This window comes from Lates calcarifer, linkage group LG6, assembly GCF_001640805.2.
Source record: "Lates calcarifer isolate ASB-BC8 linkage group LG6, TLL_Latcal_v3, whole genome shotgun sequence".
NCBI classification, from domain to species: Eukaryota; Metazoa; Chordata; class Actinopteri; family Centropomidae; genus Lates; species Lates calcarifer.
In genome coordinates, this window is record NC_066838.1 from 19,509,024 (window position 1) to 19,526,950 (window position 17,927).

Sequence of the window (17,927 nt, forward strand, 5' to 3'; positions counted from 1 at the left end):
AAACATACCACAAATTCCTAAAGATGATTTTTTTATTCTGATCACATATAATAAACTACATATATGCAGCTTGTTTAGATGTGTTTAACTGTGTCTGTTAAGTTATTTTCAGTCATTATTTGTTTTATTCAGGATTTTCCTTTGCCAGTTGTGCATCTATGCGTCCTCGCATGCGTATATCACTGGAGTCACTAATGTTCACAATATTGCTCATGATGCAGCAGTGAATATATATCAAATTATTGTGAATTATCTCAACCTTGCATACTCCATTCCAAAATAATGCTTTCAGAACTCATTTATATCCTTTTCCAGTGCTTAAACTAAGGATTAGTACTGACTAATCTACCTATTATTTTGTCAATTAACTGATCAATCTTTTTAATTTGTAAAATGTCAAAAGAAATTGTGAAAAATGCTGAACACCATTTGTCAGAGCCCATGGAGACATCTTCAAATGACTTGTTTTGTCTAACCATTAGTCCAAAGTCAGAGGGTATTTCATTTACAATTATATATGACAAAGAAAAGCTGCAGATTCTCATGTTCTGACAATTTTGCTTGAAAAATGTATGAACCAATTAATCGATGATCAAAACAGCTGCTGATTTAATTCAGACCAATTAATTGTTGCAGCTCTATCCAGATCCATTGCTTAACTGCAATAGTTGTATTCATTTTCTGTAAAAAAAAAAAAAAATGTATTTCACACCCTGTTAACATATACATATAACATACATTTATAAAAAATAATATATTCTTAACTTCTCAATGTCACTGGATTTGTATCTTGTAGCTATATACACTAAAATACATCAATCTACCTCTCCCAGCATGCATTGAGTAAGAGGTTGGACTCACTCTAACTCAAGTCTAACAACCACAGACACATACCTCCACAGGTGAGAGTATTTTTGAATCGCCAAATGCCTTTACAGGTCTTCAAACTGTGGGAGGAAACTGGAGCACCTGAAGAGAAACTCAACATCTGGGATAAAGAGGGAGAGGAAACATATACAGGATTCAGAAAAAACAGAAAGGGTAAAACAAAAGATGCGGCAACAAAACAAATACTCTCTACTAGATGTGGTTTTTATTCAACTCACAGTACATTCTACAGATGCACACGTGTTACATCACCTTAATACAACAGAGTCTTGTAATACCTCCTCTTAAAAATGATGAATTGGTCCTAAAAATATAAAGGAACAAATTTAAAGTCACCAAAACTGTACATTATTAAAAATTCACTTAACACCACATTTGGTTTTAATGTCTTTTTTTTTTCTTTTTTGAAAAAACGTCTTGTCCCTTTAAGTGTAATAAGGAACATCAAAGTTTATTTCTTATCAACGGATTTGAGTTCAGTGTAAGAAACAAGTTTAAATAAAACCCGGACTGTGGAGTCATCCTGTCGCCTTCATAGCACACCAACCATGCCGCGCAACATCGTACATTGGCCCTTGTACAGCGGGAAAAAAAAACAAAAACAAAACAAAATGAACAAACAATAAAAGGAATGTAAGACAGAAAACTAGGCAGCGATGAGCCCAGTGCTTCATTATCAGAACTCTGCATTTCTAGTCTTAAAAATGAGAGGATTTTAGCCTTGTATGTGACCACCTTTAGATATTTTCACCTGGTCAGACAAGCTACAAACATTTCATTCTGAACACAGATCGATTGCTCAGTTGCAGTTTTGAAGCTGCAGCTGAGGCAATTTTTTTAACATAGAAGAGCAAAACGTCAGTGTAAGTTGTGTTCTCTAATCAGACTACTTAGCATCCTCCCAGTTGTGACCGAGATCTGGTGTAACTACGCTGATTATTTACTCTTTAACAGGAGGGACAGTGAAATATTAAAGAGTCTAAGCCCTGACTGACTGACCAACATTAAAAAATCCTCCAGTTTCAGAAACCAGTGTCTTTCACACAGCAGCAGAAGGTGGGTATGTGTGTGAAATCATGTGCATGTTTGTGTGTATGCGTGTTGGTGAAAACTGTGTATGTGTGCGTGCAAGACTTTAAGTGGAGGTTATACAAAGTCTACTTGTGACAGTCCAAGAACAGATTCCTTTTAGTTTAACTGGCCTTTTCATAAATCGTCTAGACATCTCTATAAGGTAATCTGTACACATTCACTACAAGCTATTGCTATTAAATAATCCCAGCTATTGTAATCTTTATATATATTTATATATAGAATATATAATAAAAATATATTGAGCAAAAAAATTACTTCTAGGCATAAGACCACGTTACATTACATTTCCATTGAACAGGTAAGAAATGACCCAAGCTCTGTGAAGAGTTTTGATCCATTTTGTCGTTGAGCGGTGCTAAGCAGGTCCAGTATGCAGCGCTTAGGCTGCGATAGTGTAATCAGTCCCTGACCTTCAGTGTGAGTCTGAGAGCCAAAATACTCAGGGCCTGAGACCGTGTCATCACCCCACAACAGGGCTTGACCGAAGGCCTCGCTACGACATGGGGCTTTGTGAAAGGACATGACAGGGAAACGCAAACAGGAGATGAGGTGCTGAGGTGAAGATGAGGAGACACGAAAGGAGGGAGGAAAAGTGAGGAGAGACATGTTCCCACTCTCTGTGGTGGTGGGGAATGGGTTTAGGTTCAAGCCAGTTCAGCTGTGGGCCTCGAAAAGATTCGGCCAGGAGAGGAAACAATAACAGACAAATAGCCAAAATCTATACATATATACCTATACATGAGAGAATACACATGGCTGGAAGAACCTCCAGACAGTCTTAGCAGTAATGGAGAGAGTGTGACTGGGACGGTGAAAGCACCAACAGTCTACAGCCCCACCATCAGGGGGAACGTCGTAGGCTCCTATTTGTCCTTATCTGAGTAGAACTCCGCCCAGCGGCTCTCAAAGAAATGCCTCATGGAGTGTCCGGCCATTCCCACCTCTGACGTGTCTTCGTTGAACAGCTCACAGTTGTTGAAGACCAGCTGAGCATCTGCCGCAAACTCCTCACAGCTGCAGTACCTGAGGCAAGGAGACAGGACAGAGACAAGGCCGACGTTTAAATGTCTCAGAGAGGGAAAGATTATTCTGCATGGAGCTGGATAATAGAGTTAAGAGAAAACATACAGGATGGAACAGGACAGAAAAATATGCTCTGAAGTGGGTTTATGTTTATTTCTCGTATTAATGTGTAAGTGCAGAACAATCATCCAAATCATAAGGACCAAGTAATAAACAAAGCAAATAAAAAACAAAGGAAATAAAATGAATTATTAAGGTGAATTATAGCCCAAATTTATCCAATAAAACTTAAAAACAATTATCACTGGATAATAGGAAAAAGTGAGACTAACAAGATGCTTAAAAAACACAACTGATATACATTTTTCTTAAACTTGAAACTTTCTTGAAGTATTGACTCCCACATGTAAATATACAAATACATGTGGGAGTAATATTTTTTTCTTTTATTTCTAAGAAAAGCTCTTCATATTTTATACTTCAAACTCTTGTTTCTGCGTTTGGGTGGAGCAAAACGGAGAAGTTCTATTCCAAAATGAGCTGTATCTGTTTTTCTGATTTGTAGTATTGACGTTGTTAAAACTGAAAGTCCTAAAAAAAAAAAAAAAAAAAAAAAAAAAAAAAAAAAACACAAGATTTCCGCTTTTTTCAGGTGTTCCATGAGAGCAGGTAAAAAAAAGTAGTTAAATGCACAATATGATGTGTTCTTACCCTCCCTGTAGCAGTTTCTCTCTCATGGTGAGGAAGTCCATGGGGTTCTTAATGATGCGGCGGTAGCCTGGCACCAGTCGGGGGTTGACAGGTTCAAGGAATGGCCAGGCATCTGCATGAGCCTCCATCTCCATTAGAATGATCCTGGCAGGAAATAAAACAAAGTGATTAACATTAATCCAAATTACAAGATTAAATTAAAGTACTACCACAACAAATGGTGCCCAATAGACTTAATATCATGTTGCTTCATGTTAATAAGACCGTTCTACATGTGATCAGCTCATAGGTGATGAGGGTGGGGCTCACTCGCAGAAGGTGAGGTCAGGCTGGTTGCGGGTTGTCATGCGACGGCGTTTAGTGGTGCCGCCTCCTTCTCCAGAGTAACGCGAGGATGAGGAGGGTGCAGCAGCATCCTTGTTCCGTGTTGCCATGCCAGAACTACGCCGTGTTGTCGTCTCATCTTCAGAGCTGTCATCCTCATATCTTCTCTTCTTCATCCTGGTCCTCGTTTTTGACGCGCGCAGTGATTCACCTTCCTCCTGAGAGAAAAAACGAAGAAGGAAGCAGATTGAGCTAACGAGGGACAAATTTAACACAGAGCAAATTGCTTGGAAGGAAACAATTGCTGGAAAATGTTTTAGGTTCAAAATGACAGGGTTGGTTCTTACCTTAGCAACACAGGTAGGACAAAACCAGTCTCCCTCTGGCACCTGGGTGATTTTGGGCCTCAAGCAATACATGTGGCAGCCACGATCACAGCTGTCACACAGCAACAGGCACTCATCATTGTCTCCCTTCCGGCAAACCTGGCAAGTCTACAAAAAGAGATCACAGGAAAGAAATCCTTACTTTCTGAGTTACTGGGTGCAGTGTGCTCCCAAAAAACTAAGTACAACAGGGTCAAAGAACAACCCAGTGAGATAGAGTTACCCACCACTTTAGTTACAGATCTCTCCCAAGCAATGGCCTTCTCCAGTTGAAGTAAACACAGGCAGAGTTGGGGAGCGCTGCGACATCGATCCAGAGCTTGCCGCCACGTTCGTAGTCGAGAGGTGATTTCACTCTCCAGACTGGAACAGAGTAAAATGATTATACAAAAATATCTATAAATGTGAATGCAAAAGAACACATCCCAAACCCTTGCTGTTCTCCTCACCTAATGACGTCCATGGGATGCTCTTCTCCTGGGGTAGGGGTTAGAGGTGCGAGGCGCATGACTTCAGCTGGGTTCCACAGTGGCTCCTTCAGGTAGCGTCTCTCGATGTTTCGCTCAAGATTAGCCAGTCGCAGCACAGCCAGGTCCAGGGGGTGTGTGGCAATACGAGGCAGGCCGGACCACTCCTTCTTAGTTCTCACGATCCAGTCATCACGCGGGTCAGCGTCATGCTCGTAGTATTGGAGGTCATCCCGTGTGGAGTCTGGATCTGGGATTGTGTAGGGCTTAAAAAGAGGCAGAAAGGGAGAGGTTACGTATCAGTCAAAGCAATAACTATGCAGGAATTATTTATTTTTTTATTTATTATTTAGACTAATTATTGTGAGGAAGAGTTTTATCAAGAGTTTTAATAGCTACCTGAAATTCTGCCATTGGTGTCTCTGTGTTAGATTCAGTGTCATTCACTGCGCTCTGAGGCGGTGCCTGGAAGAAAAACAAATGGGAGAGGAGTTTGTATGATGGTAAATTACATATTGTTGTATACGAATAGTATATAGTATAGTATTAGTATAACAGTAGTATAGGAATAAGGGGAGAGAGATGGGTTATGAGATGCAAAAAAAATCCCCTACTGGCACACAATTTTTTTCAGCAATTTTCCTACTTTTTCTGTGATAACAAGATTTCTAAATGAGGTGCTTTCTCACTTTCAGATGGAGGTCAGCAGAAATGACTCGCTGCTCCAGGTCCTCCACCCACTGCAGGGCACTGATGTCAGTCTCCATGGCCTTTTCCTGCACTTGCCACGGCTGCTGCAAAGCCTCCATTAGCACATCTTTGTCCTCTACCTTCAACTCAAACAACGGGTCTATCCAGAAACAACATAAGAGCAGTTTTAAAAAGAACTCAGGGCAACACGGGAAAAATGCAGAAGGACAAAGTTAAAATCCTCAGTGACAAATTCCACAACACAACACCACTCACCGCTGACAGGCTTGGTGCACATCTCAGCTAAGCTCTCCATATGTTTGGCCAAATGCTTATGGAGCACTCTCTCCCTGATGCCTCTTGGATGGAGGGCCTGCAAGGTGTTATACAGTTCTTCTGGATCCTTGATCCACCACCAGCCACGCACCATTGCTGGAAAAGAAAGATACAAGTTACACATGATGTTAAAAATAATACAAAGACTACGTGTGTTTTGACTGACCATGATATATCTGCTTCCTGTACATTCTGGTAGACTAAAGGTCAGAAGTGGGGATTCATAGTCCCCAGGATCATCTCTGACCTGTTATATAGTTTAGGAATTGTTAAAGTGATGGCCATCAAAAACACCTCTCAGACTGCTTGCCTAATTTTGATGCTCTTTTTAACCACAACTTACATGCTGGAATGGGCTTGACCACCAGCTGTGTGAAGTACTGCTGCTCGAGCTCCTGGAACACAGAGTTGGGAGGGCGTCCGCGGCGTTTAGCTGCAGCCCCTCGTGGTCCTCTGCGGGCAGGACTACTACCTCTGCTGCCTCTCCTCCGCCTGCGAACTGGCCTGGCAGGGGTAGTAGGGGCAGTAGTAGGTGCGGCTAGAGCAGGAGAAATGGGGGCTGGAAGAAGCTGAGGGAGTGGTGGTGGTGGTGGTGGTGAGGCACCAACAGGAACAGCAGAAACAGGGGTTGTAGAGGGAATGTCCTGTGTTGTTGCTGGGGTCACGGGGTCAGCAGGAGCCAAGCCAGGCAGGAGTGGGTCCGGCTGAAGGGTGGGGAGAGATTATTAATTAATATGTTCTACATAACGCTTTAAGTGCATTTCTATAATATAATTAAATGTATTTGTATTGATTGTGGTGGGCAAACCTGCATGAGTGGAGCAGCGAGTGCAGGCAGAGTACTCGGGATCTGAGGGAGGAGTTTGGGGGGTGAGCTGGGTGAGGTGGGCATCTGAGGCTCAGTGAGAGAGTTATCGTCACATGGTTGTTTGGGGAGCAGGTTGAACCACTGCCCCTGCTTCTCTGCCATCTCCTTTACACTCTCCTCCGGTCGATTACCCTCTGGACCTTCCCCTGCTGCTGAGCATGTGCCGTTGGTCATTGCTTCCTGTGACTGGCTTAGCCAGTTCTGGAAAGCAGCCTGCGTGAGGTCTTGCGTGCCGCTGTTCGGTGACCCAGGCAAGTCCTCACTACAAGATCTGACGCTACTTCGACGCCGACGGCGGATCTTTGCTGTGCGGAGGTGAAGCTCCACCTCTGGTTTGATTTTTCGGGGGCGACCGCGTCCTCTTGGCCTGCTCATGAGGGATGCAGTGCCTGGAAGGGGGTCCTCCTCTGGAGACGAGGTCTGGGCCTGGGCAGGGGTGGCAGAGGAAGGAGAGGAAGGTAGAGTAGGAGGGGGAGTGGTAGGCATGGGGGTCTCCTCAACTTTGGGCTCCTTTTTGAGGAAGGTGACAGGCACCTCCGCTACAAGGACATCTCCTGAAGCTGCAAGATAGAAATGCAAAGAAAAAGTAGATAAAGATGGACAGGTCAAGGATGTGTAAAGTCTAAAAATTCAAATTTATTCTCAGACTCACTCAAGAGCTCTTCTGGCCCCTCAACTAGAACTCCTCCGAGGTGAGGCAAAGCCAAGTATCTGCGCCGGTAACGGTCCTGGCCCAGCAACGTGGCCCGCATGGAATGAGACGACTGTAGCAGCTTTTTACGGAAAAACGCTTGGCGCTGCGGAGATCCAAAGACAGAAGAATATTTAATATAAAACAACAAAAATGTACAAAGCTCTGTTTCTGCATAGCACCAGTCTTACCTTGGTTAGCTTATCTATCTGCCTTTCAAGCTCTGGAATGCTGGCATTGGTAGGACTTTCGCTCTGTAGCAGGAAAAAAAAATACATTTACATCAAATGCAGAAATGATCAGATTCTCATTCAAATAAAAACAGATTAGAATAGCAGAACCATACATCACTGAGTTTTGGCTCTTCTTTGCGTACACGACGGTTGCCTCTCTCCAGGACCACACCGCTCTCCTCCAGACTGAGGTTCTCTTCCTCGGCCACTCTGGCACTGCGCCTCCTCTCCTCAAAACACAGCTCTTCCTCTGACCGTCCTGTACGACGCGCTAGTGCCGCCTTCAGTCTAGTAGGCAGAAAACAATCAGGATCAATGTGATATATGGCTCTGTGTTTTAACTAATAAAGGATCTGTGTGATATATTTAATCATTCTGCATTTTAAGAGACAAAACCATGATCTTACTTGCGCAATTTCCCCTCAATGATCCACTTGTTCTTCCTGTAGGTTGCCATGTTCTCCAATGTGTTGTCAATGTCACTGAAATATAAAATGCATACATTAATAAAGCAACAGAAATGTGGAAGTAATACATTTTAAGGTTCACGAGTGGCCTTAGAATAAATGGTAACATCTTGTTCTAACCTTGTCACGATGTTACTGCTGTTAAGCTCTTCCACCAGGAAACCCAGAATGGCTGCCTTGGTGTCAGGAGGCAGGGCATGAAATGTTTTGGTCCTCAGTGTGTTGCACACCTCTGTCTCATAACCATGAGATTCCAAAAAGATGCGAAGTACTTCTGAAACCGTGCTGCGGGACAGCTCCAACTCAACCAGCTTGTCTCCAAGGATTTTTACAGACTGAAGGTTAGAGGAGAAAAATGGAGGAGACTAGATTAAAATCTACATCACACTCAAAACCCAAAGATTTACTATCACACACAGAGAGAAGTTGCAAATATGCAAAAAAAAAAAAAAAAAAGACTTATGCGATTCGTTGACTAATCATTTCAGCTCTAATCCCACACCTGATAATATGATGGCAGGCCTGGATCATGGAGTGCAGCCTCCACCAGCTTAATCAGTAGGTCCTGGATTTCTCCTTGGCTGTCGCCCAGACCTAGGAGGCCCTCCTGCAGGGTAGAAAGGCTGGGGATGTCCTTGGGTATATTGAGACCAATCACCTTTCCATAGCCATGCAGGAACTCAACCACAGCCAGGCAGTGCGCGAAAGCAGTGCCGGAAAGAACCAAACCAGGGATACGTGATAGCTCTGGCAAGGGCTGGTGGAGACAAAGTTTGAAGGCCATGATCACACTGCCAAAAACTCTGCAATCACAATTTTAACAGAGAAGATCTAAGCAGATTGGATTTAAATTAAAACTCACTTTGTGGTCAGTGAGACACATATCCTCTGTCGGCTTCTTCAGCTCCTCTGCGATCAACTGCTGTCTTTTTCGTTCCTCCAGACGTCTCTGGGCCTGCGCTCTTCTCTCTGCTGCCCTCTTGGCTGACAGAGCAGCCTGAGCTGCCGCCTCAGCCTCTGCCTGAGCTTTGGCCAGAGCCTTCGCTTTACTCCGAGCGCCCAGCACCCTCTTACCCTGGGCTATCCTCTCCTCGTCCGTCTGCCGCACCGGTGGAGCAGCCTCAACCTTGACTGACCTTCTGCGGCCGGGCTTCTTGAGCTCCGCGGCAGACTCTGATGCTGGCTGTGTGACCTGTGGGGCTGCCGGGTCAGTTGGTTCACCCTTCATCTCCAAGCCCTTTGCCTCTTGCTCAAGCTGTAACGACAAAGGAAAGAAAGAACAGGTGGAGGTTAAGAAGAGGTGGTGCTGAGGACACTGCTGATAAATTAGTTTATGTTTTTGAGTGTGGAGTTCTGTCTGTACCTTGGCTCTCTTTTTTTCCTCTTTCATCTTCTTGATCTTAGCATCCTCCTTTCTCTTCATTCTTGCCTAAAAAAATGAACAGCAGCAACACAATAAATATGAGATATGAATTTTATGGATCAAAATTACAAACAGCCTGGACTACATACCTTTCTCTTCATTTTCTTTTTGATTTTGGCAAGTTTCTCCTTTTCCTCCTCCGTAAGTGCTTCTATAAAACATGAGTAGAAACAATTACCCACATTACAAATTTATCTTCCAGATCTTCCAGACCATTTCTGAACTATGCCCATAATTCCTCAACATCCTCTTACCCTTGGCCTCAAGTCGCTTCAACAGCTTGGCGTCAACCTTGCTAAGGAGGTCAATCATCTTGGGTTTGGGAGGCCTGCCGGGGCGGCGGGCCTGCCCTCCCTTCACACCACGGACTCTGCGGGGTTTCTCTTTATCAGGGTTGGGAGGTCGACCTCGCCGGCCAGTTATGGCCATTATCATGGAAGGAACTTCCTCATTAGCCAAGAGGACCCACTTCATACCCTGTAACATATTGTGGAGAACAACAAATGAAGTTTGCTGTTATGTATACATAATGCTCAAATGAAGAAATGAGCTGTACTTGGCAAAATACACAGACCTCAGGAGTTTCTCTCTCTTCATAGAAATCTCCTACAGGCATGCGTGGGCTGAAACTGAAGTGTTCTCTGGTGACCACGCTGTCCGTGTGTCTCTTCAAGTACTAAACAAAGCAATTAGAAGATGGTAGGACAGGCAAGAAAGAAAGAAAATAATGGCAATTGTTTTAACAACCCAGACATCATCTGTGGTACATGTCATAAAATGCATAGACTGCCACAACTTAAAGAGATCATTTTGGTTCTGTTTTTTGGGCCACAATACTTACCTTGACTATTTCTGGGAACTGCTTCATTCTTCTTCCACAAGGTGTGTAATACCATGTTTCACCCTTCATGCGGTTCTCAGTTTTCTTCACTCGAATCTCCCTCCTCCACCTACGGTCAAGAGACAGTAGCTTTTTAGACACTTAACTATAGCAAACAAACTAGAGTTTGAATTATGTATAAACACTGCACACATTTGAAAACTAAACTAAAACTAAAGATCTTTGAGATGTCATATTAAGGAATAATTACCCGTGCAACAGAGGGAACTGGACCTGATCCTCCGTTGCAACCCTCCGTCTGTTAGATTCACCTGTTAAGAAAAATACACGCACCCAGACTTAGCAATAGACTGCAATAAACTGTGACATCATGTTTCTGCAAAATGTCATCATAAGATGTGTGACCCCCTCCCCAAAACTCTTAACATTTATTACCTGCAGTAGAGCTGTCGTCATCATTTTCATCAACATCATCAGCAGTTGTTTCGGCATCTTGTTTAGGTGTTTTTGCCACATTTCCTTCTTGGTCTTGCTTCTTGACCCTTTTCGCCTTCTTGGGTTTGTCGACTGCTGTGTTAAGAGATGAGGCATTGGCCAGAACAGCTTCAATTGTGGCTGTGATTGAATCGACCTCTACAGCAGGAGGCCCTGCCTCTCCAGAGGCACCTGATGTTTCTTTGACATCCACTTTGAGGGACTTCTTCCTCTTTCTGCCTGTAGCCAACTCCACTTTATTGCCTCCCTCTTCATCAGTCTTGACTTTCTCCACTTTAGGGGTTCGGACACGAGGCTTGCGCTGGGCCTCCTCAGGAACTTAAAATAAAAAGGGGAAAAAATACAAATATATATATATATATTAAGTAAAATCAAATATTTTTGACATAACATTTTGTTGAAATCATAAGGTTGAATACCTGGGGTTTTAATCCATATTGCCTTTGGAGTTCGAGGTTTGCGTTGTTTCCCTGGGGTTTTTAGATGTCCTCCTTCAGCTAATACGATTGGATCAGTTATTGGTTGAAGTGGATGTACAGCCGGGCTCTCTGCTGGGGTACTGAAGGCAATGAAGTTCTCGTCTCTCATATTGAAGCTCGGCAGAGTCATTGCCTCATTAACAGTGGTCTTAATGCTTATCCGTCCAGCTGAGTCTGGTGTATCATGTCCTTTGGGCTCCCACTCTGCTTCAGGTCCTGATTAAAGATGAAAAAATGACATTAAACTGTGTCAGCATAAATTACAATTATAGGATAATGACATAGAAAGACAGGAAGAGCTGTATAACTCAATATGGTGACAATGAGAGGAGAAAAAAGAAATCTAATTTTTATAGAGGGAAAGAAAGAGAATGTTACGATAAATTGTTCTACATATATTAACTAATATTTACTGCTTGTCAACCCATGCAATAATAGTTTCAATGATCATGAACTGTACCTTGATGAATAGGCTGAGATTGTACAAATGAGTGTGAGTTGGACACATCACTTGAGTCAACAGAGGGTTCTTCCATCTGAGAGGTGTTGTTAAGAGACTCCAGCATGGACTCCCCGGTGATTTGACAACTGCTCTTGGTCTCTTCTGCCTCAGAGGTTTCCCCTTCTCTGGTGGAGTCCAGCGTGTCATCCCTGGATTCTTCTGCAGAGAAGCTGCTGTCTCTAGTGGTGTCAAACACAATAGAAGATTCCCCTTCAGCATGGGAGGTGCTGTCAAACTGAGACGTGTCCTTCCTCAGGTGAAAGCTGTTATCAAAGTGAGTGGAGTCGTCTATGCATGAGCTGTCACAGTCTAAAAGAGAGCTCTTTCCAAAGACAGAGCTGACTTCCATCCTAGAGGGGGTGTCGCAGGTTGAATTGCCATCAAATTGAGAAGCAGCACGTGAAGAGTTGTCAAAACTTTCTTCATCAGTCAGATGTTCTACCCTCGTGCTGTGACGCTGTGGGGACTTTCTGATTGGACTTTGCTCCACCATGGAGTCATCTGCCTCACAGGTGTCACTGACAAAGTCCGTCTGTTTATTCTTGGCCTTTTGATCAGAAGCAACTGTGGTCTGCAAAGGTTTCCCAGGAAGATCAGTGAATGATTTATGAGTCTCAGTCACTTCCACCTTCTGTGGTGTCCTTACTGTGCCTGAAACAAGCTGAGGGGGGTGTTCCTCTTGGTTACCATTTCTTGTATTACTGAATGCTTTCATATCCTCGCTACGGCCATGGTGCTCTGGCTTGGGAGACGACTGCTTTAGTGCAGGAGCAGGAGTGGTGTTAGGTGGATGCTGCTCAGAGTCAGAACTTTGGACCACTCCAGAAGGCGTACCCATTGCAGGAGGCACAGACACCAAGGCAGGAGGGGTGGACACAGGTGCAGTCCTGGAGGCTTGAGTGGTTAAAAGAGGTAGGGTAGACAGAGGTTGGACTGTAGGACTTTCATGGGCTGCTAGAGAGGGTAAATTCAACCCTCCTGGTGATGATGATGCTGCAGAGGCAGATGAAAGACCAGTGTCAACAGCTGAGGGAGTGTGTGTCTGGTGCTGGGGCGTGGGTGCTGGTTCACAGGACTTACTGCCGACTGAAGGAGTAACTGACACAGACATGGGTGACACAGATGTTGATAAACAAGAGCCAGGTGGTGTTGAGGTCGGAGGTCCTGATATTGACATGAGAGACGGAACCAGACCAGCTGATGAGGAATTTGCACCCACAGGTGAAGTGGCAGACATTGGTTTTGGGGGTCCAGGCTTTTCAAGCTGAACTCCAGATGTATTGGGAAAGCAAGATCCCTTGGACCCTTGAACCATCTGCTGAAGAAATGCAATGGGTGCAGACACTGAGTTAGAAGATGTGGACACTATGGCAGGGGGGGGGGACAGTTGTATGAGGTCCAGAAGCTGTGGGAGGCAGTGCTGACTGATAAGCCACAGACTCCAATGAAGAAGAGACTGGAGGGACCAAAGAAGCTGCGGCCGGTCTAGACTCACTATTAGTTGAAGCTAGAGATGTAGACAACTTTAGAGGTGATGCTGGCAGGGAGGAGGGAGAAGACCCTGCTGGCAGATGCTTGGCTCCAACAGAGGATATCTCAGTTGCAGCAGAAGATGGAGGTCTGAGGCCATGCACCAGTAGGGGAGGTGAGGAAAGCCTGGAAGGAGCAGCTGGAGATGGAGTAGAGGACACACTGGAAGGTGTTGAGATTTGTGATGGAGTAGATTCTGCATCAGGGGCTGAAACAATTGGGGGCACAGGGGCAGATATGGGAGATCCAGACACAGCGGAAGCTGCAGAGGCCTTGGTTAGAGACGCTGACACTGGTGCAGATGATGGAGACGCAGAGAGCTGAGATGACACAAACGGGGGAGGTGGATTAACGGCTGCATCTCTGACAGGAGAAGCCATCTCTGGGCACTGAGCTGCTGGCTGGTCAGAGTGCTGTCGATAATCACTGGTAGATCCCACATGGGCCGCAGAGGGTTTGGTTTGGTAACTGTCAGCTTTGGGTAGCCTCTGGGCAACAGGTGCCCTTTCACTGCCATTATAGCTTGTGTCTACCTCCTTGACAGCTTCCCTTGTATGCCCTGAAAGACAATCAACAATATAGTCAATATTATGATAAATTGAGAGTCAGGGTGTTGTATACTGAAGCGCATGCTCGTCACTCTGATAACAAAAGAAATAATGATGTTTTATAGATAAAAATCTACAGTAGGCACTAGCTATCCCTGGCAAACAATGCCACTGACAGTTTATTTCCAAAGGTTTCACACACTGTAACACATAGTCAACAGTGGCATCTGCTGGTTAAATCTTGGCACTACCCCACTATTAAGCAGTGGATGTGAGGCTGACCCAGTACCACATACCCATGTGCAAGAGTGGTAGGGATGCAAATAGAGATTATTTTCTATAATAAATCCTCTGTCAATTATTTTCTTGATGTAACGTTTAATCAATAAAATGTCATAAAATAGTGAAGAGTGCCAATCGCAATTCCCAAAGACAAGAAGAGCCAAAACCAACACTTTCAAATATCTTGTTTTGCCTCACCGAAAGTGCAAAATGAAATCATATTCCGATGACTGTCAGGTTAGACAAAAACAGCAAATCTCTACATTAGAGAAGCTGGAACTAGCAAATGTGTATGAATACCAGTCAATTCACTGTCAATCAACTACTTGATAAATCAACTAACTAGCAGAGATGACCAACCTCTGAGCAAGAAAATATGCCCTGACATTGATTGTAATCACGTAGCTGTTTTTAGCTAAATAATACCTGTATTTCAACAATGTAATTTTCTACAAATGTCACATGAAACTGCAATGCAACCACAGAAAGCCCTGGTTGTTTAGCTATGTCAAGTATGGCCAAAGAGGAAGAAGACAGTTTGGATATTTGCCATTCAGCCGCAAGATTAAAACCAGTTATAAAACCAGTTATAAAACTGCTTTTAATGCCACTTAACTGGTGGCATTAGGGGAAAGAGCAAATGTAAGTATCAAAGACACAATCTGATTTAAGAGGAAATTAAAAGTAAGTAGACAGCCAACAGAAATGCAGTTCTGTCAAAATCATATAAGCCAAAAATATGTAAGCGTAAGGTGGTTACCTTGCATGACAGAGGACATTCCCACGCTGCTGTCCCTGTTGTGGCTCTTGGGTGATGCACTATCCTGCACTGTTGATGGTGACATCATTGATGCAGAGGTCATCCCCACAGGGAGAGGGCTGCCAGTGCTCCCTCTGCCTAAACTGTGGTGCTGTGGGCTGCCACGTGGAGGAGTAAAATTCTGGGCAGTGGGAGGCATCATCTGAGCCTGGGCTTGAGGCTGCGACTGCTGTGGCTGTGGCTGTGGCTGCTGCGAAGATGGCAGGGTTGGGTGCTGGGGCTGATGCTGGTAGTAGGGCATCCCATTAGGCATCATGCCATAATGTTGTGGTTGCTGGTGCTGCTGGTGGTGTTGGTGGTGAGGGTGGCGGTGGGATTGGAGGTGCTGCTGTGACGGTTGATGCGGGGGAGGCTGTAAGGACTGCTGCTGGTGATGTTGTGATGGTGAAATCCCAGGATGTGCCTGACTCTGGTAGGTCCCATACATACTGTGGGAATTATAACCTATCTGCTGTGGGCCAGGGTTACTCCTGTTCCAGTACTGACTCCCAGTAATAGGCATGTTTGGTGGGCCTGCCACAGGGGGCTGGTGGGAGCTTTCAATACTCCCATTCAGTTGGTACTGTCCATGACCCTGGAAGTGGTGCTGTGACTGAGGCTGCACCATCCCAGGTGTAGGCTGCTTCTGGTGCATCCCGTGCCCAGGAGAGGCGCCCATGGCTGGACCATACTGAGGGTGGCTGCCCCACAAGTAGTCATAGCCCATGTTGCTCTGGTGATGGTTGCTCATGTGAGGGTAAGGAGCTGTTGGTGGGTGGGAACCAGGCACACCGGACCCAAGTACAGTAGTGGCGCCATTCACATTCATTTCGCCATTCATATCTGTGAAACAAGATTAAGTTACAGCTTGCATTAGTAAAATTTTGTGTTTGTTTACTTTAATACAGAGCTAGGTTGAACTATCAAATCAAAGAATTAAGGAGTCAGGAGGAGAGAGTGTCTTTTCACAATAACATTCATTTTATTTTGTGTACTGATAGTGTGCTGTGAAAATACTTACTCTTCCCCTGCTGAGGAAAACTCATGGAGGACCCGTTAGTATAAAGAGAATCCCCTGAGGAGAGTTTCAGTCCTGAGTTTGCTGAGGAGTGGGTGCCATAGTTGAAATGATTATTTGACTCCATCTGAAAAACAACAGAACAGAAATAAATAAATAAACAAATCTACACTAATATTCAAAGACCTCCTCCTGCAAACATATAGGTTATGTGATTGCTTAAAATGGGTAAGAAGCATGTGAACGATATCGTCACTATATGAATCGCAAATGTATTATTTAATTCATTTTCGTTTATTTTCATGCAGTTTTGAAGACAGTCGACGCTACGCAATACGTACAATTTCCCCCGTGAAATGTCTATCTTAAATATTTTTGCCAACTGCAGCTTGTGACAGCACCATTTCGCTCCAACAACAACCGTCAAAATGTCGCAGCCAGCAACAGCAGATGCCAGGCCCTAGCGAGCCTTAATGGACAACCGGAATATTACGATAGAAGCTCATCATTACCGCTGATGAGGCGCTGCTAAAACATGAGCTCAGCCTCCTCAAATCTACCATGATAAACGTACGGCCCAGGCAAGACCCGGCGGCCTAACAATGGAGGGATTAGCGAGAATATTTTACAGCCACTCCGAGGCCTGAGGAACTGTTACCACACCGCTCGCTGTGTAACACTTCCATACCCTCCGTAACGCAAAGTAGCCATCTATGGATACTTGATTTCCTAATTCAACCAGGAAGGCCGTTGCAAAAAGCAGGCGCCTCGTTAGCTAAGTCGCGCTAGCTGTGCTCTCAAACAAACAATTCACTTTAAATCGCTGCTAGCTCGCTGTGCTAACAACCGATGTTGTTAACGTTAGATATATATCATTTAGAAGCTGAACGGTCGGTTTACTTTAACGTGAAACACCAGACATTAAATATTCCCCGCTTCAGTTCCAAGGTTATTTAGCTAAAGCATCACAATAGAACCTAGCTAACACACGCTAGCTAGATAGCTAACTGGTAGCATCCTTTACGTTTACCCGGAGTAAGTACGGTAGTTAAGCTGCGATGTTAGCTGATAGCCAGGCAGCAGGTACCGCAACCACGCTGGTCTGGATCCATGATGCCCATCAGCTATGGAGAGCGCCGCGGGTGAAAATAAATACCAGCCGGTTCAGACGAGAGTGACTTAACGTTAACTCAGACAGACTCGCTTGTTAACAGATGGAGGCGTGCTCCCCTTTTGTTCACGGGCTAACGTTAGCTAGCAGCCAGATGAAGTTACATTGTTTACGCTGCACGCACACAAGACAATTTTTTTGCAGAGCATCATCCTCCCACACTGCCACCATCAAAAGTTTTCGCTGATATTTCACTCAAAGCTATCCAACCTTTCAGTCCTTGGATTTCGAAGGCGCAGATGCTTCTAAACCTTCGTCTTAAACGGATATGCGGGTGAAGATGGCACAGCGATAAATAATAAACAACTATTCCCTAACCTTTGGGTTTTAAATTAGCAAACATGGCTGGTGTGGTCCAGTGCAGCCATGATCACAGAACAGAGCGAGGTGTGTAAACAGCCCAACAATAACTACAGACACATCCGGTCTTATTTCTTCAGAACACTTCACAAGAAAACACCCATTAATAATCATATTCATAATAATGGCGATAATCACAAACTTTTACTATTATTACTTTATGTTTAACGAAAAATGGCTCTACAGTACTTACTAGTACTTACTAGTATAAGTACTTCTTAAGTATCAAAAGTAAAATTATTAAGCAGGAAGAATGACCCGTCAGATGTGTATTATTATATTATTATATTGTTGTGTGCA

The 17,927-nt window shown here is 44.3% G+C and overlaps 1 protein-coding gene across 1 annotated transcript; it reads right to left on the minus strand.

The window, feature by feature from the left end:
* Positions 1-1,071: 1,071 nt before the first annotated feature.
* On the minus strand, positions 1,072-17,435 carry baz2a (bromodomain adjacent to zinc finger domain, 2A). Its single transcript, XM_018701175.2, is given in 31 exon segments — positions 1,072-3,006; positions 3,718-3,861; positions 4,027-4,259; positions 4,389-4,535; positions 4,655-4,790; positions 4,877-5,160; positions 5,294-5,359; positions 5,584-5,744; positions 5,861-6,016; positions 6,264-6,624; positions 6,729-7,348; positions 7,441-7,585; positions 7,671-7,733; positions 7,826-8,000; positions 8,120-8,194; positions 8,300-8,514; positions 8,682-8,936; positions 9,042-9,434; positions 9,543-9,608; positions 9,692-9,753; positions 9,857-10,079; positions 10,177-10,278; positions 10,444-10,552; positions 10,694-10,754; positions 10,879-11,256; positions 11,358-11,633; positions 11,878-13,313; positions 13,315-14,008; positions 15,040-15,921; positions 16,100-16,223; positions 17,184-17,435. Coding segments are annotated over 30 exon segments (8,202 nt in total). The 5' UTR covers positions 17,184-17,435; the 3' UTR covers positions 1,072-2,846.
* Between the last annotated feature and the right edge of the window lie 492 nt (positions 17,436-17,927).